The 24,605-nt window shown below is 55.6% G+C and overlaps 2 protein-coding genes and 2 non-coding genes across 4 annotated transcripts; 2 read left to right on the forward strand and 2 right to left on the reverse strand.

Annotated features, from left to right (window-relative positions):
• Nucleotides 1–2,562: 2,562 nt before the first annotated feature.
• Nucleotides 2,563–3,886, forward strand: LOC104334674 (C-C motif chemokine 4). The gene is made up of 3 exons (XM_009940333.2): nucleotides 2,563–2,635; nucleotides 3,263–3,374; nucleotides 3,762–3,886. Exons 1-3 carry the CDS (start codon nucleotides 2,563–2,565, stop codon nucleotides 3,847–3,849), a joined length of 273 nt encoding a protein of 90 aa, XP_009938635.2. The 3' UTR covers nucleotides 3,850–3,886.
• Nucleotides 3,887–13,301: 9,415 nt separating this feature from the next.
• Nucleotides 13,302–15,337, reverse strand: LOC104334663 (C-C motif chemokine 5). Its single transcript, XM_009940322.2, has 3 exons — nucleotides 15,079–15,337; nucleotides 14,482–14,593; nucleotides 13,302–13,874 (listed from the first exon to the last, which is right to left on the reverse strand). The coding sequence occupies exons 1-3, from the start codon at nucleotides 15,149–15,151 to the stop codon at nucleotides 13,787–13,789; spliced, it is 273 nt and encodes a 90-aa protein (XP_009938624.2). The 5' UTR covers nucleotides 15,152–15,337; the 3' UTR covers nucleotides 13,302–13,786.
• Nucleotides 15,338–19,587: 4,250 nt separating this feature from the next.
• On the forward strand, nucleotides 19,588–19,659 carry TRNAE-CUC (transfer RNA glutamic acid (anticodon CUC)). The gene has a single exon. It is a non-coding gene; the product is annotated as a tRNA-Glu (tRNA).
• Nucleotides 19,660–20,375: 716 nt separating this feature from the next.
• On the reverse strand, nucleotides 20,376–20,457 carry TRNAS-UGA (transfer RNA serine (anticodon UGA)). The gene has a single exon. It is a non-coding gene; the product is annotated as a tRNA-Ser (tRNA).
• Nucleotides 20,458–24,605: the final 4,148 nt, after the last annotated feature.

Raw genomic sequence — 24,605 nt, forward strand, 5'->3', positions numbered from 1 at the left:
GTGGCAAAAAGCCATAATTTGGTTTTGCTCTGCAGCAGTTCAGCCGAAAGCTGGAACCACTTCTTGTTCCACCACGCACCTCTGCCCAGAGCTGCTCCGGCTTAGCCAGATAAAGCAGAGCTGGTCCTGCCAGAGCTTGCTGTGCACCCAGCGAAATCCAACACCTTCCCCGATGCCCTTGTCAGGACTCACTGAGTCTTTGGCCCCAACAAAAGCCACTCTGGTGATGCCTCTGCCCGGTGGCAGCGTGAGCCTGCAGCCTGCCGCAGCCGACAGCACCGGTGTCCTGACCGTGGGAGAGGACCACACAGGGCAGCAGGAGGTCAGAGGAGATCCTCCCTGGGGGGTGGGTGTGTGCAGGAGCAGGTCATTGCCCATGTCAGGGGGCCTTCTTTCTGTCTCTGGCAGAGACGAGCTGATTTGTGCAGGACGGTGTCTGCTCTGCTCTCACTCACAGCTCCAGGGAAGCCGAGCAGGCGATTTGTGCTTCAGGGGATGAAAACCCAGACCCTGGAGTCCACCCACAGGCCTGAGCATCCTCTCTGCAGTGGAGGGGTCTCCAACCCCAGCAGCACCCCAGGCTGTCACCCCTCTCCCTGCAGAGCTGCTGCTCTGCCCGGCTCCCCAGGCAGGAGCTGCCCCGAGCCACGGCACTGCCCTGCCACCGTTCCAGTGCCCGGGACCTGCCGAGGCTTGAAGGTCTCTCCCATGCCAGGCAGGTTCTTCACCACTCGTTTCTCACCTTTTCATCCGGAAAATCCATCTTGGACTCAAGGGAGCTTTGGAGGGAGAGGTTCAGGCTGGCACAATGTGTGGCAAACCACCTCTTCCAGCAGACTCCCTGCTCCCTGGGGGCTGAGGTGCAGGGTGGCAAAAGACCCTCCTGCCTGCAAAGACCCTCCAAAGCAGGTGAGAACCTGCAGTTTGATTGCTTTGTGGAGGCCTGTGGCTGTATGGGTGACTGTGAGTAGCCTGCAAAGATGAGGTGGCTGGCTTGGTGGATGAGGGCAGAGCAGGAGATGTGGTTTATTTTGACTCTAGCAAGTCTCCCATAACATCCTCACAGGCAAACTGGCGAAGGATGGATCAGGTAAATGGCAGTGAGAGGGACTGAGAACTGGCTGAATGGCTGGGCTTGGCGGATTGTGATCCATGGCACAAAGTCCAGCTGGAGGCAGGTTGCCCCAGGGATCGTTACAGTTTGATTTCTTCATGACCTGGACGATGGGACAAAGTGCACCCTCAGCAAATTTGCAGATAACACAAAGCTGGAAGGAGTGGCACCAAGGGACATGCTGCCGTCCACTCAGACCTCTCAGGCTGGAGAAATGGGCTGACAAAAAACTCATGAAGTTCAACAAGGGGAATTGCAAAGTCCTGCCGCTGTGGAGAAACACCCCCAGGCACCAGTATACGCTGGTGCCGACCGGCTGGAAAGCAGTTTGTCATAAAAGCACCTGGGGCTCCTGGTGAGCTCCAAACTGGACATGAATGGCACAATGTGCCCTTACCACAAAGGCAGCCAGCAGGCTCCTGGGCTGCCTTAGGAGAAGCATTGCCAGTAGGCCAAGGGAGTTGACCCTTCCCCTCTGCTCAGCACTGGTGAGGCCACTCCTGGAGTGCTGGGTCCAGTTCTGTGTTCCCCAGTATGAGAGACATGGACATACTGGAGAGAGTCCAGTGTAGGGCCACGAAGATGACTAAGGGACAGGAGCATCTCTCCTAGAAGGAGAGGCTGGGAGAGCTGGGACTGTTCATCCTGGAGAAGAGATGGCTCAGGGTGATCTTGTCAACCTGTGTGTGGGCAGCAAAGTAGATGGAGCCCAACACTTCTCAGTGCTGGCTGGTGACAGGACAAGAGGCAACGGGAAATTCTATTTAAACACCAGGTAAAACTTTGTTACTGAACGCTCAAACAGGTTGCCCAGAGTGGTTGTGGAGTCTCTATCCCTGGAGATATTCAAAGCACATCTGGACATGGTCCTGGGCAACCTTCCCAGCTGACCCTTCTATGAACAGGGGCTGGACTGGATAATCTCCAGCAGTTCCTCCAGCCAGCTCCTCTCAGGTCCCTGTTAAGATAAACACCCGGCAGATAACAGCACGAGCCTGCTTTAGAGCCTGCCTGTGTTTTTTTTTTCCAGAGTTGCATAATCTTAGGGAAACATCATTTCGTTTGCTCTACAGACTCACCGGGGAAATCCCTCCCGTAGCTCGGATAAATAGTTCTCCTCATTATGGCCATGCCACTTGGCACATTTTAGTTTCCCTTTGATTTGATGAAATCGAAAACGAGCACTGAGTCAGAGCTTAGCACATTTGGCTCCAATGTGAACCAGATTCCATTCTTCCTGAGCCTTTCCGCCCCCCGCCCCCCCCTAATCCCCTTCGGCTATTTCACTTTCGTGACATCCTCTGTCCTCATTCTGGAATTTCCACTTGGGCTTCTCCCGGCTGCCTCCAGGACTCCTTATTTAAGCGGAGCTGCATCCAGCTGCTGCAGACGAGCTGCATCTGCCAGAGCTTCTAGTCCTGCTCTGACTGCCCTCACCCAACGGGAAGATGAAGGTCCCTGCAGCAGTTTTTGCTCTTCTCCTCATTGCAGCCTCTTGGTCCCAAACTTTCTCTGGCCCAGGTGAGTCCTGCTTTCTCATTTCTGAAGGAAGAGCAGCCCTGAGCCTTCGTTATCATTTCTCTATTGATCTCCCCTGGCAGATAACTGGGAATTTTTCAGCATTTGTATCACTCTCCACTCTGCACTGAGATCAGCTACATGTAGGAACCCCAGAATTAGACAATCATCCATTCATCCATCACCCAGCCATCCTCCACCCATCCATCCACCCATCCATTCTTCCATCCATCCATCCACCCATCCATTCTTCCATCCATCCATCCATCCTACCAGACATCCTCCACCCATCCATCCACCCATCCATCCTCCATCCATCCATCCAACCAGCCATTCTGGGCTCAGAGTACTTTTTCCTAGCTGTAGTTTAGGGACTTCAGTCTCTGCCCTGGGGCTGGGGGAGGTGGGGAAATGAAGCTCTGAGCAATGACTGGGTGGGAATCTCCCCCAGTACCTGACAATACTCTTCCTGGCATTGGACCAGATGATTCCCAATGCCCCTTTCAACCTTAATTATCCTCTAATTCCTCACTCCCTTCCCTGCCAGCACGGCTCCCTGAGCTGATGGGCTGGCTGCTCCTGACGCACAGCCCAGCACGTGCTCACGTTGTCTCTCCTTGCCTCTTCCAGTTGGATCCGACCACCCGATCTGCTGCTTCTCGTACACACAGCACAAGCTCCCACAGAAGCTGGTCCTGCGTTATTACAGCACCAGCACCAGCTGCAGCCTGCCAGCCATCGTGTAAGTGCCAGCGCTGACTCCTGCGTGCAGGCAAGCTGGGGCAGAGCGGGGACAGCCGCTGTGGGGTCGAGTGGCGAGATCTGCAGGGTGGCTGTGGGCATGGGGGTCTGTGGGAACAGGGCAGAGTGAGGGGAACCCCAAGGGGAAAAGGCTGGCACAGGGACTGCCAGGGATGCTCTTGTGGGGATGCCCGGGGATGTTCCTGCAGGAGTTGAGGAGGCAGTGTGGGAAAAGGGGTGGGAGTAGGGGAGATCACAGCCAGCTGCTGGTTTCAGCATCAGCTTAGGGCACAGGGGAGAACTTCTTGCAACGCCCCGAAGCTGGGATCCAGGCTCTCCTGGGATGCAGGTCTGAGCAGAGATCTAATGTCTCAACCCTGTTCCACAGGTTCATCACAAAGAAAGGTCGCCAGGTCTGTGCCAATCCCAGCGCCTCCTGGGTTCAGGGTTACCTGCAAAACTTGAAGCAGAACTGAGCAAAGCAAGGTGGCAAAGCATAGCTGCTGTCATGCACGAGTCACGTTATCCTGAGCTCCTGCGATGGAGCAGGACACCGGGGCAACGGGAGCTGCCCGAGCCCACGTCGTCTGCAGATGGCTCCGAGGGACTGCGGGAAGGGCACCACGAGACACCGTGTTGGGGTGCTGCTGCTTGCCCTCGGCTTGCACGGACCAGTCTGCAGCCTCGTCGCTCTGCCCTGACACCTCTGCCTGTGGCCTGGGAAGGCCCATGGGACTGCACCTCTATTTTTTTTATATTAATTTAAATTATTTAAGAAGGTATCGTATGGGATAGGCAGTACTTTCTTCTGTGGATAATAATGCTATTTATGGGAGGGTCGCTCAGAGTCTCGGCGTTGGATGATGGGTGGCCCTGACTTACACACGTGGAGTCATGATTTTGGAGAATAAAGAATTTGGACAAAAACCTTTGCTTTTTTTCATGTATGTGCCTCTTTGTGGTGTTCACCAGCACAGAGACGGAACCTCACCCCAAGCCTATGTGCACACTCTATGCGGCGTGTGACGATGGGAAATGGTTTGAGGCAAACCCAGAAAGTTTCCACACTGCAGACATACGAATATCCTCCGACACCTCATTCCCCCACCATATACACCCCCGCCTCCCACATCCTCTACAGAATTAGACATGTTTGTATGCACATATGGGCCTTTTACATACATGAATGTGCTCCCCACACACCCCAGGCACGCCCCGTATGCTTACTTGCTGCTTCCAGCCCCACACGCTGCAAACCAGACTGGTCCCTGTGTGTGCGACGGGGTGGTGATGGGGTACATTGCTGCAAGGGGTAAAATCCTGCCAGAGGCTTTGGGGCAGGAGGAGCAGGGAGAGTGGCTTGTAGTCGGATGGGAGGAAGCAGAGGGCACAGAGCTGCCGCGGTGCTGGGGCTGCCCTGGGAGCTGGCAGGTACCTGGGGATCAAGAGCTGCTCGTCTGCCCTCGTACTGAGGGTGCTGGGGTGCAGAGCAGGGCCAATTCACTGCCAGTACCCAGTTCCCTGCCCATACCCAGCCCTGTTTGCCATTTCTGCCAGCTAAGCAGCAGTGTTTCCCAGCACAGAGCCCACAGCACCCACACGCGCACTGTCAGCGGCCAAAGGGCTTGTGCTGTGTGTGCGAGAAGCAGCAGATCGGGTGGTCGGATCCAACTGGAAGAGGCAAGGAGAGACAACGTGAGCACGTGCTGGGCTGTGCGTCAGGAGCAGCCAGCCCATCAGCTCAGGGAGCCGTGCTGGCGGGGAAGGGATTGAGGAATTAGAGGATAATTAAGGTTGAAAAGGGCATTGGGAATCATCTGGTCCAATGCCAGGAAGAGTATTGTCAGGTACTGGGGGAGATTCCCACCCAGTCTTTGCTCAGAGCTTTATTTCCCCACCTCCCCCAGCCCCAGGGCAGAGACTGAAGTCCCTAAACTACAGCTAGGAAAAAGTACTCTGAGCCCAGAATGGCTGGTTGGATGGATGGATGGAGGATGGATGGGTGGATGGATGGGTGGAGGATGTCTGGTAGGATGGATGGATGGAGGATGGCTGGTTGGATGGATGGATGGAAGAATGGATGGGTGGATGGATGGATGGAGGATGGCTGGGTGGATGGATGGGTGGAGGATGGCTGGGTGATGGATGAATGGATGATTGTCTAATTCTGGGGTTCCTACATGTAGCTGATCCCCATTGCTGCAGGGGTAAAACAGCCACCAGCAAACCCACTGGTGTCATTCCCAGGCTTTGCACAGGAACGGAAACGGGAGGGAGCAGGTCCCAAGGGTAAAAGCACAGTGCTGGGCACAGCTTGCCCATTGCAGTTGTGCTCAGCACTCCTCTGCTTCTGCACACTGAGCAGAAATGTGCCAAACAGCAGAGTCACCCAGAGCTGGCCTGGCCCTGCAGCCATCCTGTTGCAGCCGGTATTTCTTCTTCCCAATGCAAAAAAAAGCCTTTCTCTTGTTGTTTCTTTTTTTTTCCTGCAGCTACAGATCAGACTTGGGAACCCTGAGGCTGGGAAAGCACCCGTAGTGTTGTCTTGTGATTTCCCTCTAGTCTTGTGCTTTCCAGGCTGGAGAGCTGGCTGCAGGCAGGAGGGCTCGTGGGCCCCCGAGGAGCAGCACCCCAGCGACGGGCAGACCCAGCCCAGGCACCGTGTCGTGTCCCAGGAGATGGTGCTGGTGAAGGGGCACCACGTGGAGGGCTCCTCTCCAGCTCCACAGGGGTGGCTCCTGCCTGCTCTGCTGGGAGGGTGATCTGGGGAAGGCACAGGCTCTCGCTCACCCGTGGCAGGGTCCCCGTGCTCCCTTTGTCCAAGCAGGGACATGGTGGGTCCGCATGTTTGCAAAATTCTTCTCCCACTCTGTGGCCAGGGCTTACCATTGTGGGGGAGAGACAAAAATCTGCAGAGGGGTGCATCCTGAGCAGGGCTTCCCCACCGCGCCGTGAAACATGGGAGAAGACAGCGGCCACCGCATGGTGGGGTGGATGGGCAGCAGCTCCTGCCCGTGGGTGGGCAGGCGAGGAGCCCGGGAAGGGGGTGCCGGGGGTCTCCTCCACCCCTGAGGGCATCCCGACCGCCCCACGCCTGCTGCACGCCCCGTTGCCCGTTGTGCCAAGAAGCTGAGTCCGGTGCTGCAGAGGAACCGCGGGGGCCCAGAACCTGGGGCTCCGCATGCTGCGAGGTGACGAGCATGGACGTCGTGGAGAAAGGGAAGGCTGGGGGGGTCTGAGGGTGCAGGGGCCAGGCTGGAGAGGCTCGAAGCCGCAGCCGGCTCTTCTCCGGACAGTCCCTGGCCGGGAGCCCAGGCACATGTCGGAATTTCCCTCTCAGCCTTTCTGGTTTCGGTTTGCTTCCTGAAGCTCCAGGAGCAGGAGCCCAGGCCAGCCCTGCTCCCCACTGCCCCAGGTCCATCTCCCCTGGCACGAGCCAGGCATGGCCAGGGCAGGTCCCTCTGCGTGGGGACGGCGGATCCCGTGCCTGCCCGGCTGCCCACGCTGGCCTGTGGGGCTGGGGCGGGTGGGGGGCATCACGGCGGGGGTCTCCAAGAGCAGAGGAGAAATGGTAGCCCCAGGGGTCAAGCGTGCAGGGAGCTGCCCGCCCGCAGCCTCTCAGAGCTGGCAGCTGGGAGGGGACACTTGGACAAGACAGGAGAGCTGCTGCGAGGAGAGATAGTGCTGAATCCAGGGATATGAACGCTGGGATCTGAATGATTCAGCACCATTCCCCACAGGATCTGGATTGTTGGGCTAGATGACCTCTAAAGGTCCCTTCCAACACAGAGCATTCTGTGATCATTCCCTGATTCTATGATCTGCAAGAGGCGGCTTGGCTGTAGGTCAGTCCTTGGCCCCGACACCTTCTCCACGTCAACTCTGACAGCCCAGAGCTGCCTTTCCTTCAGGTTTCTTTGCTCTGCAAGCAGTTCAGGGACGTCTGTGTTGCAAAAGTCAGGAATGGTCTCCACCATGAGACTCCACGTGGGACACGGTGCACAAACAAGCGTGGAGCCGGGTATCGAGTCTCAAGATGCAAGTCAGGACTCATCAAGGCCAAGTGGTTCATCAGCCAGATCTGAGCCGAGGGAATGACAGGCCAGTGGAGAGGCAAGGGAAGAGTTCAGCTCCCCAGCTGCCTGCTGGAAGGTGGCCGTCGCTCAGCCATCAGGCTTCTCGTCTGCTTACAGAGGTTGACAAAAGCCAGGGCCAGCTGCTCCCGTGGGGCCTGGCAGGTTGATTCTTCTGGACCCGATGAACCACAGGCTTTTCCTTCGCTGCCTGCTGCAGCAGAAGGCACCCAGAAGGTCAGAAAATCCTCATAGTGCCATGGGCAAAGCAACTGGTAGCTTGATTCCCTCTGGTTTTTCTGAGACCGTGAAACCCATGGCTGTCCCCTGGGAAGGGAGGTGAGCCCTGCAGACCTTCAGACCCAATGGCTGCGTTGTCTCCTTGCTGGACCCAGCTCCTAGCCTAATCCTGTAGCTGCCTCCTCTGTCGGCCCCTGCGGGGCTGTGCTCACCTCCTCTTGCTCTCGGCCGTTCTTCTCAACATGAGGAGTGCAGTTGTGGTTATCTCTAGCCAACGTTGCCAAAGCGTCTGCTCTATTAAGGGATGTACATCCTGTCACGGCCTCTCCCTGCCACTCTTTGATAGCTGATGGTTTGAACTTGGCCTCACAGCTCAGCCTTTTTCACTTCTGTCTTTCTAACCTACACTGGCCACATCACTCAAGAAGCCTTTCTCCTAAACCCACTCATTTATACATCCCATCACTGCTGCTCCCCTGTGGAAGGTGGCAACGGGGTGGATTAGTGCTAAGCACAAGCGTGGTCAGTATGTCTGGTTAGCTCCAGATGGGAACACGAAGGTCTCTCTGGTTGAACCTTGTTGCTCTCCTTATTGCTGCCCTCTGCTCCCAATTCTGCTCTGCTCCAGCTGAATCCACCTCTGTCTATGGGCTGTTTTTTCTTCTCCTGGAGGAAGAAGGGCTCACGATGGTGACTTGCAATGCCTGAGGAACAGGTATGACCTGTTCTGACTCCTTGGTGTGGAGCGGGATCCACACCATAAGGATGGGACTGGGAGTCCTTATTCTCTGCTGGTTGTACACATCCACGTTGTGTCCCTCCTGGTTGTATGGATACAGACCTGCACCCCAAACCTCTTCCAGCCATCCCTGACACAGCTGTGTGCTGCTTCACCTGCACTTGGCAGAAGCTTGCCAGGAAACGCGGGAAGGACTATTTTTACACCACTAGCAGGTGCCAGCAGCCAACTGCTCTGTGGGTACAGGCTCTTGCCCATGCAGAAAGCCTTTGGCTCGGCCCCACGAACCTCTCTCCCTCTTGGGCCCAAGAGTGGGACTTGCTGGGGTGTCATCTGGGACTGGCCATCACTCAGCCCTGGCAAGGAGAAATGCTTTCCAGTTGCAAGGAGATGGCTGAGAAGGACGTGCCCACGCTGATGCTGGGATGAGCCCAGGCTAGGGAGGATGAGAGATTGTTCCCGGTATCCCATCAGCACAGCTGAGGAGATGCTCCCAGCGAGATGCTTGGTGTGCCGCAGAGACGTACCCAGAAGGTGTCTGCTCTGCAGTGGCCACTTGGGTCTGTGGTCTGTGGCCCTTCTCCCTGCCTGCGGGAGCCAGCAGCAGGTTGAGGCAGAGCCGGGAGTCTGGCCCAGGAACCTTCTCTGGATTCTCTGTACCTCCCCTTGGCTGGCTGCCTCCATACCAGAAAATGGTCACAAAAAGGACATTCCCCAGCCCTGCTGTGACTCCCTGCAGCTCTGCGGTGGTGCATCCCTCCTCCACCACAAAGGTTTCCTGGTCCTCCTCACTTCCCAGCTTCATCACCGGGAAGAAACACTGGGTCTGCACTGACCCTGATGCCATCTGGGTGAAGGCATTTGTGAACTTTTGGGGGACACACTAAGATGGCCACCCCTGCCTGGTCCCCCAGTGCTCCAGCACCAGCCTCCGGGACTCCAGGGCCAGCCCCAGCTTCTTCCACTCCTCTTGCAAAGGAATGACTTCGGTGTCATGGACTGCTCGCCCCTCGCTCGCCGTGGTCCTGTGGGCAGGGAAGTGGGACCTGTGGCCCCAATGAGGTCAGCCCACCTCGCCCAGCCTGACTCTGCAAATGCAACCTCGTGCCTCAGTTTCCCCACCTGTAAGTGAGGGATAGCAATGCTTAAAAGTTTTCTGTGAAATGCTCAAGGACCCACTGCGTGAAAGCAAACCAACATGAGCACTGTTTGATTATTCTCATGTTCAGGAAGAGCTGGCTAATTTTATATCCCTTCCCTGCTCCCCTCCGCTGCCGGGCTGTGTCCCAGGGTCCCCCTTGCCTCCTGCTGCTGCGGGCTGTGCCGGAGCTGCTTTGCAGGGGTGCAGAACAGAACCTTGCAGCTCTCCATCCTTCTGAGATACCTGTGCAGCCGGCAGAGCGTCAGGGCTCCTTTGAGAGCCACTCTGGGCCGTGTCCTCTGCCTTGAGGGAAGGGGCGTTTCAGGTGTGCTCTCAATTAGCAGTTTTCACCCTTATTCTGCAGACATGGTTTCATACTGCCTTTAACAAATACAGCCTTCTGCTGATAACCTCTGTCTCCATCACTGAGCTTGGACATTGATGGACTTCCTCCCTGACGCTCAGGCTTCCCCTTCCCACCCACCCCCAGCAGAGTGGTCCTTTTGGGACCCCTACACCCTGCTCTCCACAGCCCAGACCCCTGGATGCACAGGGGGAAGGTGTGGGGACCCAGCCATGAGCTTGCTGTAAGCCCCACTTCGGGATGGAGCTGGCCCTGGCTCCCCATGGAGAACTTTGTCCCCTACCTCCTCCTGCCAGTGTTTGCTCACTCTGCAAGGCTGCTGTCAGGGTGGGCTGTGGGGCAGCACCCCCAGCCCCAGTCCCTCTGCCTGTAAATCCCACAGACCCGACAGGGCTCCTCTTCCCATCCCAGACCTAAGCGCTGAGATCCCTTCCCTTCCTGCATCCTCCCGCTCCCTCCCCTGCCCCTGTCCTCTGCTACCAGCCTCCCAGCTCTCTGCTTCTTTTCTGTCTCCATCTCCTTGATGCCCCACTGCCCTCTGCACCCAGCCCTCAGCACCCACCTTCCCTTCCCTCCTCCTTTCCTCCCCGTCTAGAAATGCTTATAAATATCTGCAGGGTGGGTGTCAGGAGGATGGGGCCAGACTCTTTCCAGTGGTGCCCAGCGACAGGACAAGGGGCAACGGCCACAAACTGAAGCAGAGGAAGCTCCAGCTGAACCCGAGGAAGAACTTCTTCCCTCTGAGGGTGCCGGAACCCTGGCCCAGGCTGCCCAGGGAGGCTGTGGAGTCTCATTCTCTGGAGATATTCCAGCCCCCCCTGGACGCGGTGCTGTGCAGCCGGCTCTGGGTGACCCTGCTTGGGCAGGGGGTCGGGCTGGGTGACCCCCAGAGGGCCCTTCCAAACCCAACCATTCTGTGATTCTGTGACAGCCATCCTCTTCTGCCTGGGACTGTGCTACCTCGTGCCCCATCACCAGGGACTTGGAACCCCCTCCATCCCTGGGACCCCTGGGATCTCCTCCATCCCTCAGCACCTGGGCAGCACACAGGCAGGTGCCTTGCCAGGATGCAGGTACAAGTCCAGGTCAGGTTGTGGCACCAGCTCTTGGTGCACAGACATCTGGGGGCTCCCTCCGCTGCCTGCTTTCGCTGGGGGGATGCTCTGCCAGCTCAGCTGCCAAAGCCCCTTGCTGACCATGGCCTCGAGACTGGGTCAGCCCCCTCCTCTCTGGGGACCCTTGTCCTGGGCACTGAGAGCCTCCCCTGCGCCCTTGGGCTCTGCGAGGTTTCTGCACGCGTTCCCTGCACTGATGCAGGCAGCAGCTGCTGGGAACGCAGCCCCAGGCTGTGGAGAGCCCCAGGAGCAGCGGGTGAGAGCTGCGGCCTCGGCTCCTGCCAGAAATAGAGACTTTGAGGCAGTTAATAAGGAGCTGCAACAGGAAATGCTGGTTAAGAAACAAGGAGACCTGTGGAGGGGCGGTGATGCGCAAGGTGAGAACAAGAGACCACCTGAACATTTGTGCAGACCACCCTGGCACCAATGGGTTTGGGGGTGTTTCACGGACACTGTGTCTCCCACTGGTTTGCTTGACCCTAATTATGGGGGATAATTTGTTGCTAGCTATGAGGGGGGCCTGAGAAATTACTTCCAGGCGTGATCAGTAGCTCATTTTGGGGGGGGAAATGTCCTGGGAGGTGAGGATTTGACACGCACAGTCTGCCAGGTGGGGACACGCTTGGCCAAGGGGCGATACAGAAGCTTCTGAGCTTTTGCTTCAGACAGCTCTGATGGAGACAGCCCGGAGAGCGAAGGTCCCCGTCCCCCCGCAGAGCTTCAGGCAGCGACAGGGAGGTCAGACCCGGCAGTTTCGTTCTCTAGCCACAAAGTTATCAGCTAGTTTTAAATGCAACCCATAGGCTGATAAAGTGCTTTTGTCGGTTTTACTTGGTGCAAAAGATCTGTTATGCTTTTTTAAACCAAATTCAGGTTTCTTTCGCAAAGCAGCTGAAGAACAGCAGATCATTGGTGCCTGCCTTCTGCAGTAGAACACTACCAGAGCGTACCTGGAGCTCAGCACAGCTCAGGCTGCATCCCCAGAGGAGCCTGATAGAGGGGATTGTAAGAAATGTGAAACTATAACAAAAAAGCCTTAATATTTTCTAGTTTTAGTAGTCTTTAGTACTGTAACTTGTATTTCTGCATGCACAGTGATCTAACGATGTAACTGTTCCACTAATCCCTGTTTTCTCATTAAGGAATGTAGTGGAAGGACATGGGCACAAGCTATCACAGTCGTCAGACAAAATAATTAAGTGAAACGGAAGTGGTCTTGGTTCTCAGCAAATAATTGGGATGGTTGTGGGATAAAAGAGGCTCCTAAATAATTCTACTCCAGACAGCTCGGCCTTGGGAGGGCAAATGCGCCAAGCTCCAGAGATAAGGAGGCACCCAGAGAGCAACAAGACCGGAGCAAAACACCCTGAAGGACACGATGGATGTGATCCTGGAACTGAGTTTGCGCAGAAACAAAGGTCAATCAGTGAACAGCGTGATGAAGAGGATGGGCCTTCATCTTGGGACCCCCGAAGACCACCCAAAGATGCTAACAGACATGCGTGAAAGATATTTACATATGCTAATTAGTTCCTAGAAATATAATGAATATTTACACGTGTGATTGTATCTAACCTGAAGCAACAGGGTGTCTGGCACGCACGTTTGGAGGAGAAATCCCCCGCGTGCCCGGCACCGCAATGAAGAATCCCTGCTGAGCAGTCTGCGTTGTACTGTTAGGTTTTTCCTACCGGATCTTCGAATCGAGCCTGAGCTGCAGACGTGGTCCCGGCTGGCCAGCCCTGAAGCCATCGTCCTTTGAGCCCACTGCAGCCCACCCTGCGATTTCCAGACACCCCTTTGCCAAACCCACAGTGGCAAATCCAGCAGGTCCATCTCCACTGGCTCCTGGCCTTGGCCACTGACACGATGGGGGGAAAGGGCTGGGGGAGAGGTCTGGCTCCGCAGCAGAGCGGAGGCTGGGAGGGAATCACAGAATCACAGAATAGTAGGGGTTGGAAGGGACCTCTGTGGGTCATCTAGTCCAACCCTCCTGCTGAACTGCCCTGGGAGGTGCTGGAGTCGTGATGGGGCTGCTGCTGCTGCGGGGCTGCGAGCAGGGAGGTGGTGCAGAAGGGAAAGATTTCAGGGCCAAGGAGGCTGAGGCACTTCCAGCTGGGAAGTTGGGATTCTTCCCCTGCATGTCCCAAAACGGTTGTAGTGGGGTCCTATGGGCCCCATTTTTCCAGGCAGGAGGGGTACAAACCTATTCCAGAGTTGACATAGAGAGAAAAAAAATCTTTATTCTTTGGCACCAGCAAGAGACAGCGTTTTGAGAACAAGGCTGAACAATGTGGTTCCACAATGAGCATCCTGTAAGTAACCAGCGTACCACTTCCTCCTCTAAGGAGACAGATCTTACTCACAGCATCTACTGTACCACGGCAAAATCGAGCCAGCTGACGGGTTTACATGACAGCCCTCATACCGAATTCCGACAGACCACTTCCCACAAAGAGCTCTGGGGATAAGGTCCCCCTCCCATTCTAGCAGCGGAGGCAGAAGGAAGGGACAGTTTAGCCACAGGTCACACAGCAGGCTATGCCAAGATGGGTCTGCAAGGCCAGGAGGTCCCCAGCTTCACAGCTGCCCGTAAGGGTGGCTAAGTGATCACGGATAAATGACACTTTTGCAGGACAGAAGGAACTTCAGGGGTCCCAACGTGGCTCAGCAGGTCGTGGTGCTCAGCAGCATGGTCTTGCAGGGCTTCTCCAGGGCAGAGACGTCTCAGCTGCCGGCACTCACTGCAGCTCCAGGGTGTTCACGTATTCCTTCACCCACCTGGCATCAGGGTTAGCACAGACCTCCCGGTTCTTCCTTGTGATGAACCTGTCAAGTCAGATGGGGAGGTGTTACAGCCACGGAGAGGGAAAGGGACGTGAGGGCCTTGGGTCACCTCCTGGGCACACGCTGACCTGCCCTGTGACCAGGGGGTCACCTCCCCTCCAGGCTCCCATCCCACAAATCCCCAAGCATTGGGGGCTGCAGAGCCTGCTGAAACCCAGAGGGCAGGGACAGATCAAGGTCCTCTGAGAGAACCCCCCCATGGTCAGATGTTCCTGACCGTGTTCAGTGCGGAGGTGAGCCTGGGTGCGGCGCGTGGGTGGCTGGCATACCAGATCCAAGTCCTGCAGGTGGCAAATTATGTGCACTGGACTCATCACTGGGAGGTTCTGCTGGCCACACAGGGACCTCCTTCCCACACCTTATTCCCAGCACCAGGATGGTTCAAGAAGACCAAGGAGGCCACTTATTTCTCGTCTGAGGAGGATCAGCGTTCGTGTGCTGCACATGGGACCTGTGGTGGCTGCCACTTCCCTTACTCTGGGTATGGTTCCTCACACCACCACGCTCTTGGCCCCATTGGACAGGTAGCAAAGAGCCCACAGGCTGGCAGAGCCTTCCCTCAGAGCCCAGAGCAGGAGCCAGTACTTACACAACTGCTGGCTGTGAGCACTTGCTGCTGGTGTAGAAATAATCCTTCACATGACTCTGGGGCAGCTTTCGTGCGGTGTAGCTGAAGCAGCACACGGTTGTGTCAGCCCCAACTGGAAGAGATCAGGAAAGTCAGCATGAGTCTGTCACTCAATAAACCACACATTCCCCAGCCAAAAGCACGGGCAACCACCCCCTTAATCAGCTGTGGACCCTGTTCTCTTCCTGTTTCCCCAGAAAGTCAGCAAGAAATTGCTGTGAACACCAAAGCTTAATTAAAGCAGTTGCTAGGATTGCTTGTTACATGTTTTGCACTCATTTCCAATGATAAAAATCCCTTCAGTCACCCAGAGACCACTCCTAAAGCCCAGCAACAAGATCAGGGGAGATGAAACCTGAAAACTTTGACACTTCTCAGTTACATTCATACCTAAGATAAAAGGATGCTAGAAAGGAAGACCAGTCCCAAGAAAGAAGGAGCAGCTATTCACACAGGCTTTCAAACTTTGCACCTAACTTTTTCCAGTTCTGCTTCAAAATTACTGCCATTCAGAGCAAAAATCCGCCCCAAGAGAGCAGAGAGCGATGCTGTACTCACTTGGAGCAGGAGAGGCCTGAGGAAAGATGGCAGCGATGAGGATGATGGAGAGGCACACTGCGGAGACGTTCATTGTGGACAGAGATGAGCTCCAAGGGCGGAGGCAGAACCAGAGCAGATGTCTCCTGGGTCTGATGTGAGGTGCGGGCTCAGTCCTTGCTTTTTATAGGGGCGGTGGCCAGCCCCGTCAGTCAGATTTCAACGCAAACGCTTGGAGTTTCCAAAGCTTTTGCAGAGCTGATGTCATGGCACCTTGGCCTCAGAGAGGCTGAAAAAAGGAAGCAGCAGGTCTAGGAAATACGAGAATAGCCTTTGTGTGAGGTAAGTGAGCAAATCAGCACCCGCATGAGGACTGTAGTGACCAAGACAGGATATGAAACCACCCTTGAGCAGCAGGTTCACACTTAGATTCACCAACACGACAGCAGTGCTCATCGAACTCATCTCAGCATCCTCCCCGAAGGACCAGGAGGGCCACAACTCAGTCTGCTTTTCAAGGACCCAGGCCTTGAGGACAAAGGTGCTCAGACCCTCGAAATGGCCTGGGGACAGTGTGGGTCCAGCCGGGGGTCCGTGCTCCCGTGATGGGTCTGGGACACGCACGAGGTGGGTGCAGGGGAGCAGTGCAGGCAGCACGGGCAGCAGGCACGCTCCGAGCTCTGCTGCCTGTGCAGGCAGCGAGGATGGCTGCCACCCTGGAGACTGGCTGTGGATGCGGGCTGGCAGTCTTGGCCCTGTAAAACACAAAATCCTCAGTGCTGTGCTTCCAGTACGGAGCTGGGGACCTCCAAACCCCTCCTAACACACCCCAGCACCAGCCGGGAAGGGGAGTGCTTGCCTGGAAGCCCGACTCGACGGTCTGACTCTGTCTTCTCCCAGAGACACGGGGCAAACACGAGTGCCAGCATGGCACAAGGTGGGGGGCAGAAGGCAGAGCAGGAGGTTCCCCTGCCTGGGGAGTGGAGAGGGACCAGCTCTTGCGCAAACGCGTACCCCCATCCCCGTGTGCACAGTCACAGGGCTCATGGTGTGGTGTGTCCAGAGCCCCCCGGCACTGCCCCGGCCACGAGGTGATGGGCTCGCCGGGATGCCCCGGGGAGCATTTCCCCTTTTCCACCTCCCTTTTCTCTGCAATAGGCACCAAATTTGCCAGCTCACAGCCTGTGGTTTCTCAGGGTATTTTCATGCCTGGCTCCCAGCAACAACCTCTGTTCACGAGGCACCATGAGCTCATCTCCCCAGGATTTCCTCGCTGCCCCGTGGCCCCAGTAATGCAGTGGGGACTGCAGGGCAGAGCTGCTCTGCTCCCACATTCCCTCTCCCCCACCACGCCTTGTGGGTCTGTGTGGGGCCCTTGGAGACCTCTTTGCATCTGGGTGTGTGGGGCTGCCTCCCCACAGCGTCCCCCTCACCGCAGTGTCCCCACGGGTGGAGACCAGTGCTACAGGAGGGTCCCCATGGGCTGCTGGGGTGGGCAAGAGTCCATGACTTTCCCAGCCTCATCCTGCCAGGAGCCATCCACATGGGGCTGGGGGTGGTGGTCTTGGGAGCCCCGAGGACCCCTGCCTTCAAAAGGACGTGGAGGACCTGGGGCTGAGTCAAGTGACTGACACCATGGGATTGTCACAAACACACGGTGGTGGCATTTTGGGGCAGCTCAGCAACATGCCAGCAGGTAGTCAGGCTTTGCAAGGGACAAAAGCTCAGCTGGAATTTGCTGAGGGATATCCCACTCCCTGAGACAGGGAGAGGGATTATTTTTTGTTACTCCTGCATTGAATGTATTCCAGTACTGTAATTAGCCTATTGTTCTGGATAATTTATGTATGTATTGCTCATGCCCCAGATCCACGTAGGGGTGCAAAGCAAGGTGATGTGCCTCAGCCTTGACTCCTCACTACTGCAATTGCATTTTGCACTGAGCCTTGACCTGTCCCTGCTGCCCCAAGGCTGATCCTGCGCCTGGGGCTTCTCCTTCGAAGGAGCAGCGCTTGTAGAAAGCAAGTATTTACATCTCCACCACCTGCCTCACCACACAGCCCTGCGCCCTCCTGGGGTCCAACTCACAGCTCCTGGGCTGCATCGCGTCCTCGCCGCATTTGGTGGGGTGACAGTCACCCATCTCCCCTTCCTCTGCCGTCACAGACGGGGACTGTCCTGCTGTGGGGCATGCAAGTCGACCTGTTTTGATGTGCTCAGATCTGCTGGCAGAGGAAGGAACTGTTACTGTCTGTGACAAAATATCTGACAAGTCCAGATAGAGATCTAAGAAACCACAGAGTGATACTGACGCTCCCCCAACCGCAAGGCTGCCGGAGCTCACGCTCTGTTAGAGCTTGTAGAGGCAACCGAAACCATGACATCTGCATATCTTCCTGAAAGCGCAGGCTGACGGCTCCTCAGCCCACCACAGCTCCCTCATCCTCCTACCCAATGTGCCCAAGGGATGGCAAGACCCTGCATGGCCATCGCGCAGCCCGGCCTTGCCCCTCGCTCGAGGGGTTTGGCCCTGTGCGGGTTTCTGGAGGTGTTTCCTGCAGCCCTGACCGTGACGGCAGAGATGCCGGAGCTTTGGAAAGGTGCCAGACCATCCGTCGTGGCTCCATCCTTGCTCCAGGTCAGCTCTCGTGGGACGGTGACACTGCTCCTTTCTCTCCGCCTTGTCCCACTCTGCACTCCTCGAAAGCCACCCACTGCCTCCCTTTGCCCTCTCCCGCAGGGAAAGGTGGTGGCAACGGCAGCGGCCAGCGGCTGGGCTCCACCAGGCATTGCAGAGAAACCTGGGCAGAGATCAGGGCCCCGTGGGGACAGGGGGGCTCGACGCCAGATGTCCCGCTGCCACCCAAGACCACATCACAGAAGAGCTGCAGGGAGGACCATGCTGGGTTTGGTCTTAGGTGGAGAGGGGAGCTACGCTGGCCATTTTTGGGAGCTGCATGGGACAAGTCAAGCCTTCCCCACTCTGTGTGCACCGACCTGTGCAAGGCAGAGAGATTTTCTCTCTGTCCCTTTACTTCCCCTCCCAACCACACAGGAGCATCCAACGAGCACCGGGCCCTCTGCCGTCTTCTGCGGGAACATTCCTGGAGCCCTTTCCCTCGTCTCCATCTCAGCCATGGCTCATCCATCTGCTGAGAAGCCCTGCAGTGCTTCCTCGTGCCTGCCCCAGCGCACCGGTGGGACTGTCCTCCCTGCAGACAGCCTGGGGCGGGCAGGGGTCCTGCCAGCACCGGGCACCCCCGGGGCGTCCTCCGCTGTGTCAGTGCTCATCCCCCTTGGGTTGGGTGCTGCAGGGACAGGTGGTGGTCGCGCTGTCACCTGGAGCCCCGGGCTCTCCCTTGGGGTCTTTGCTCTGGCTAGGGGTCCGGGGCTCTGCAGCACCCAGTCGTGCTGCCCATGCTGACAGCAACCACCTGGGGATTGGGGGGTCCGTTTCAAGCCCCTCTCCGTCTTCCTATTCAGCAAAAAGCCTCTTTTCTTGGAGGTGAGTGCTGGTCAGGGGGCAGAAGTCTGGTGCTGGTTTTGCCCCAGCCTGACTTTACCTCTTTTTTATATGTTTTTTTTTCTGAAGTGAAATGTATAGGTCTGAGGAAATGGGCAATGTGGGGCTCGCAGGACAAGGGCGGGGGTATCACAAGCATCACCGCTGCAGGATGCCCGGGAGATGCCCGTGACTCCCGCCCAGCCCCGCTGGCTGCACAGCTCCCGGAGCACGCTGGCTGGTGAGGGTCTCTCCCTTCTGCGGGGCAAACGAAGGCAAAAGTCTCTGCTACCTCGAGAAGGACTCTCTGGAAACCAGGATCACCTACTCTTTGCAGCTCTGGATGAAGTCTCAAAAGATGGCCCCAATTGGCTTTTTTTTCCCCCTAGAAAAACAAGATGCAAACGTGACTGTAAAACCAGTAGGAATGGGGACTCCACACACTCCCTCCACCAGCACAAGGCTCAGAGCCCTGTTTGCCCCGAACTGGGAAGGCTCTGCTGACAGCGGTCAGCCTGCACCTACACTGTTCTGCTTCTCCCGAGGTGCCTACAGGGAAGCCCTGGCTGTGCACCGGGAGTCAGGGTGGTTGTGTCCATGAAGCTGGACCGCCTGTGCCCAGTGCGACGTGCGTCACGCGAGCCTGGCAAGGTATCACAGCACAAACGGGGTCCCTGCTCCATCATCAGCAGGACTGAACCTCCCTGGTGAAGCCCCAGGGGACTGCTAAGTCTTTTCTTGAACTGTTGGACATCGTTGCCTTCCCAAACCTGTGTTTGGCGGTGATCAGAGTCCCAGCATAGCCACCTCCTGCTTCCCAGGCCTGGCAAAGACGGGGTCCTCTTGCAGAGAGCGTTTTCCCACTGTCACAGCTCTCAGAAAGGAGCAGGCATCCCTGCAAAGTCTGCCAGAAAGGCTGTGGCATCCATCCCATCTGGTCCTCTCCTTGGGCTGTGTGGTCTAAGTGACCCTGTCCCTTCAGAGCTTGGCTGGTGGACACCAGCAGGTCCACCACCATCACCACCTCATCCCTGGTGGTCTAGTGGTCAGGATTCGGCACTCTCACTGCCGCGGCCTGGGTTCGATTCCCAGCCAGGGAAGGGGGTTCCTGCAGCCACCATAGGTCCCCAGCCTTTTCCTGGGTGGGTGCACTGCCCTCGAGCAGCTCCTGGGGTTCACCATGGGGTTCAGGATCTCCCACACCCAGTGCATGGGGCTGGGTGAGGGCAGGATGAATTTTGGCCTATGGCAGCAGCCTCCTGTCCCCCACCCCAGGTGGAGGGCTGCCATGAGCCTGTGATGGGAAGAAGGGTGATGGGCTGTAGGGAGCAGGGTGATGGGCTGTAGGGAGCAGTGATGGGCTGAAGGGAGCAGGGTGATGGGCTGTAGGGAGCAGTGATGGGCTGAAGGGAGCAGGATGATGGGCTGTAGGGAGCAGTGATGGGCTGTAGGGAGCAGGGTGATATATAAGGAGCAGGGTGATGGGCTGTAGGGATCAGGGTGACAGACTATGTGGAGCGGGGTGCTGTAGGGAGCAGAGGATATGCTGTTGCAGGACTTCTTGTGATAAGGAGAGGTGCAGGGCTGCTCCCTTTTGAACACCGTCTTTGTCCTCTCCTAAATGTAAGGATGAGGGTTGGACTAGATGACCCACAGAGGTCCCTTCCAACCCCTACTATTCTGTGATTCTGCGATTCTGTAAGGAGGCCCTGGGCGGGAATGCAGGGTAGCTTGATGAGGGGTGACTGGTCTGTGTCCATCTGTCCTTCCTGGGGACAGGAGGGCAGGGGCTGCTGGGGCTGCCAGTAAAAGCTCCCGCTGTGAGCAGGATTTGAACCTGCGCGGGGAAACCCCATTGGATTTCAAGTCCAACGCCTTCACCGCTCGGCCATCACAGCAGCTTGCACAGCAGGTCTCCACAGGAGCCCACGGCTGTCACCCTGCCCCAGGGGACAGGACAGGACCTTGTGCCACCCTGGACGTGGGTTCTGCCATGCTGGCCCCTGCTGCACACCCAGCATGGGTACTGCTGCCACCTGCCCTGCTCAGAGCTAGGGCTGACGTGGAAATCAGCACCCCAGCAGCGCTGGGAAAGGGAACTGGGCACCAGTGACAACATCAGTGGTGGCGACACGGGAGCAGGACATGGTGGGAGGTCTATGTCCCTTCTCATCTACTTGTATCCAACAGGAAACCTGTCCCTGGATGGCCATCCCCAACCTCCTTTCCTAGTCTGGGAACATCCCAGCCTCCCCCTCTCGCCCCAGTATAGGTACCTTTGCCTCTGTGAAAACAGGTCCAGCCACCGCTAGCTGAGGCAGTCTGACACGCAGTGGTTTGTCCTGTGGCTGTCAGGATGATGGTGCAGACTTGTGTGGTTTTCACCAAGTTGCTGTCAGCCTTTTGGCTTTTGGAAGAGGGGATTTGGAGAAATGAAGAAAAGGTCAAGGGGGAATCCTTGCTGAGCGAGGTCTGGTAGTGACCTTGGCCTCTCCTTCAGAGCACAAATATCCAGTTTGAAGAACAGTCCTAGAAGCCCTTTCCTACCCCTGGTTTTGGGTGAGAGTTGGCTCTGGGAACCCATCCTGAGATATCCAAAGCTCTCTCTGGGCTCCCAGAGTTATACCCAAGAGCTTGTGCAAGCACTTTGTTATGTCACTGCCACCCCAGGCCTCTCCCGTGGGGATTTATCAGCAGGGAGCAGTTTGGATGGAAACCTCACCGTGCAGGAGCTGCTCCTCCATGCTCAGCTCCCAGCCCAAAGAAGGGTCTGCCTGCACTGGACCCTCCCTGGCCTCTGCATCGCTGCGTGGTTGGGTTTCCCTTGTCCACTGGCCAGGGAGGAGAATGGTCCTGACACTGAGTCAGGCTTGGCAGAGTCCCACTGCCATGGATGGATGCCTAGCCTGCTCGGATGCATCAGTGTGTTGGAAACCAGGTGCTCAAACCAGCTCCATCACTGGACACATGAGATAATGAGTAGAGCAAGACCAGCAAATGTGACTGAGCTAAAGAGAGGGGTGAGCGGGGGCGATACCGTCTTTAAACAATGATGGAGAGACTCAGGAGAAAGGTCAAGCTTGAATTCACGCCTTTCAGTTGTCCAGATTTCCTTCCCCCTCTTGTAGGCACCATGTTCATGTTCAGAGCTGGGAGGTACATTCCCTGAATCTCCTGAAGTGCCTGTGGGGTTCAGGTTAGGGTAAGGCACAGGAGTTGAGAGCCTTCAGAGCTGGAAAGCCTCTGAAATCCTGATGGGCATAGTTAGTGAAGATGAGGTCTATGGTCTGGAATGAGCTATTTCTCCTTACTCCTTTTGAGGAGGAAGTACTGTGAATTTGGTATTCAAAGAGGTCTGTTCAGATGAGGTTTCGTTTCAGGGTGAGGGTTCAAACATCCTTCAGATAGGAAATGGAGGAACCTGGCGGGACCAAAGCAGAGCACATGGACTTGCACATTACTGAAGCCCAAAAAGAGGGATCTGGAGGGGTCCACAGTGCAGATGGAAAGGATGGGGGTGCCCAGACCCCAATGGAGGGACCTGAAGAGGATCAGAGGGGGAGCAGAGGGACCTGGAGAGCAGTGGTGCCCAACAGAGGAGCTTGGAGGGGACCAGAGCTTGAAAGAGAGGTCTGAAGGGGTGAAGGAGGGCAAAAAGTGTGGTCTGGAGAACTCTGGAGCCCAGACAGAAGGGTCTGGAGGAGAGAGGAGAAGATTGTAAGCCCCAACTGGTCCTTGCAGCCTGGCTGGACTCAGACTTCCATTGTGCTGGCCAGAATTCCCACAATATTTCTCAGAAATGTCTTTTCTGTTGTTGACTTTTTTTCTTATCTAATCTTGTGTCATTGGCAGTGAACACCTGTTTTCATCTACTATCCTTGTGATATTTACAGACAAAACAATCTTGCCTAGTAGAAAGAACAGGATGTGTTTATAGAAAAGTCTGAGTTCAACAGAGAACTGACAGCTCTCCTGTTGTCATAAATGGCACTTTTCAGCATTACGCAATACAGAAAACCACAAGGTCTGTCATGAGACAGAACTTATTCTTCTTCAAAGAAGTGTTGAGACTTTCCTTCTACTTGCAAGTTTGCACTCTTTGATCTTCCAAGTTTCGGAAAATAGTGACTGCCTTGCTCGAGCACTGGCTTTGCTGGACCCATCACGTGGTGGTCACCATTCACTGCTGCATCTCATTACCTGATGCAATGTTGAAGACACTTTCTCCTGGCCACAAAACAGTGCTTAAGCATCTTGCTGGTTGCAATACAATGGCATGTGGTGATCACGAGGAGACTACTGCTTGTGCATTGTGAATACCAATGAACCCCTGCAAGCTCTGTCCGTACAGCCATTCCTTCACATGGTTAAGAACTGAATCAAAAGAAAAATTTATGATAATCTTTTACATCTATTCATGTATTCAGAAATTAAACTGTAGTCCAGAGAAAAGAGTCCACTGCAGTGAATGACTTGCATGTCTCCCAGCTGGTATGGCACGGTGAAAACTACAGTGCATGTCTAAAGCTTCTTCCAATCTCTCTTTGTTTAAATAAATCTCTGGAGCTTTTGAAGCCATGGGTGTTCCTAATGGCTTGTTAGGGGCCTGACAACTGCTTCTGCTTTGGTGTATGGCTGTGTCCCAGATTTCCAGATAAGATGGGTTCCAGCCAACTAAGAGAAAATTAACTGGAAAAATGGAGAAACCGTCCTCCTGTTTGGCATAAATTGCAGCTAAGGTCTACTTCTAGACCTGCCAGCCCCGTCTCCAGAGAAGCCATCTCCCACTCTACAGTGACCATGAGGTCACAGTCTGAAAGAAAAGCGGAAGGAATGGAAGGGGAGTTCAGTTAAAAGGTGGGGTGGGAAGAAGTTTGGTTCATGAGGAGGAGCTGAAGATTTTATTCATGGAGATGAGAGGGAGTTTGGTCCATGGGAAGGGCAATAAGCGACCAGCCCCTGGGGAAGGAGAGTTATTCGTAGGGAAGAGTTGTGCTAGCTGCTGCTCAGGACAGGAGTCATGTTTGGGCCTTGAAGCTGAGGTCTTCCCGTGGACAGATGTGCAGTAGCTTGTCTGCTGGCTGTGATAGGTCCTACCACTGTGCAAGAAAGTCACAGATGGCCTTCCACAGCTTTCCTGTCCTGGGAACTGCGCCCACTGCTCTGGGCAGAGTTGGGTCTGAACGCCCTACCCTGCTGAGTTTCGGTGAGTGGGCATAGCCCCCACAACCGCAGGAGAGGGCTGCAGGCGACCCCTGCACACCATCTCCTGAAACTCCTCTGCTGCCCATAGGCTGTATTTGGCCCTGAGCACAGAGCCAGACGGCCTTCTCCACAAAGAGTTAGCACTGCTTTTTATAGCTGCAGTCGTTATATTTTTAAAGCTGTGCAACCTGGTTTAATTAATTGCTGCCCCTTAACTGCTGGGAACTTTTCCTCCTCTACTCGCCTTCTAATTTCCATGCTGCAAACCCATCACTTCTTACTTTTTTCTGTTTTCTCCTGCTCACTCCATCCCTTTACAAGCTCTGCCCTTCATCTGTTGGAGCAGAAGATGCGCTGGATACAGTTTGGTAAACCTGTAGTGGTTCTTCCATGCCACCGTGCCCTGGACAAGGACAGGCTTGGCTTGTACAGGCTGTTGGCTCTCAGTAGGAGGTGAATAAATCCACAGTTTGAAATACTGGCAGGTGAAGATGGAGCTCTGTGTGTTTGAAGTTGTACCTAGATTAAACCCTTAATCACTGTTAACCTCCAGACATTGTGGTTCGTGCTTGGGCTTTGCTAATAAATGTGTCTATGTGATGAAAATGAGTGCTGAAAGGGCTTGCAGGAACATCAGAGACATGTCGAACGGGGAAGGGGAGGACGGTGCTTTCTGACGTTAGGATGAAGCTCTTGCTTTTTTGCGTTGCTTAAGTTTAATGATCTTGTTGCTACAGCTAATGCTTAATCACATATTTAGCAAACCGTGGCCACATAGCTACAGGTTGTTAGATTTACACTAGGGTGTACAGGTGAAGATCTGCAGTCTGACCAGTAATAC

This window comes from Opisthocomus hoazin, chromosome 20 (genome assembly GCF_030867145.1).
Source record: "Opisthocomus hoazin isolate bOpiHoa1 chromosome 20, bOpiHoa1.hap1, whole genome shotgun sequence".
In the NCBI taxonomy this organism is placed as follows: domain Eukaryota; kingdom Metazoa; phylum Chordata; class Aves; order Opisthocomiformes; family Opisthocomidae; genus Opisthocomus; species Opisthocomus hoazin.

Coding starts and splice junctions, on each gene's coding strand:
- LOC104334674 (XM_009940333.2), top strand. CDS start 2,563: ATGAAGGTCCCTGCAGCAGTTTTTGCTCTTCTCCTCATTGCAGCCTCT. Junction 2,636..3,262: donor CCAAACTTTCTCTGGCCCAG/GTGAGTCCTGCT, acceptor TGCCTCTTCCAG/TTGGATCCGACCACCCGATC. Junction 3,375..3,761: donor TGCAGCCTGCCAGCCATCGT/GTAAGTGCCAGC, acceptor CCTGTTCCACAG/GTTCATCACAAAGAAAGGTC.
- LOC104334663 (XM_009940322.2), bottom strand. CDS start 15,151: ATGAACGTCTCCGCAGTGTGCCTCTCCATCATCCTCATCGCTGCCATC. Junction 14,594..15,078: donor TCAGGCCTCTCCTGCTCCAA/GTGAGTACAGCA, acceptor GATCTCTTCCAG/TTGGGGCTGACACAACCGTG. Junction 13,875..14,481: donor TGCTCACAGCCAGCAGTTGT/GTAAGTACTGGC, acceptor CTGACTTGACAG/GTTCATCACAAGGAAGAACC.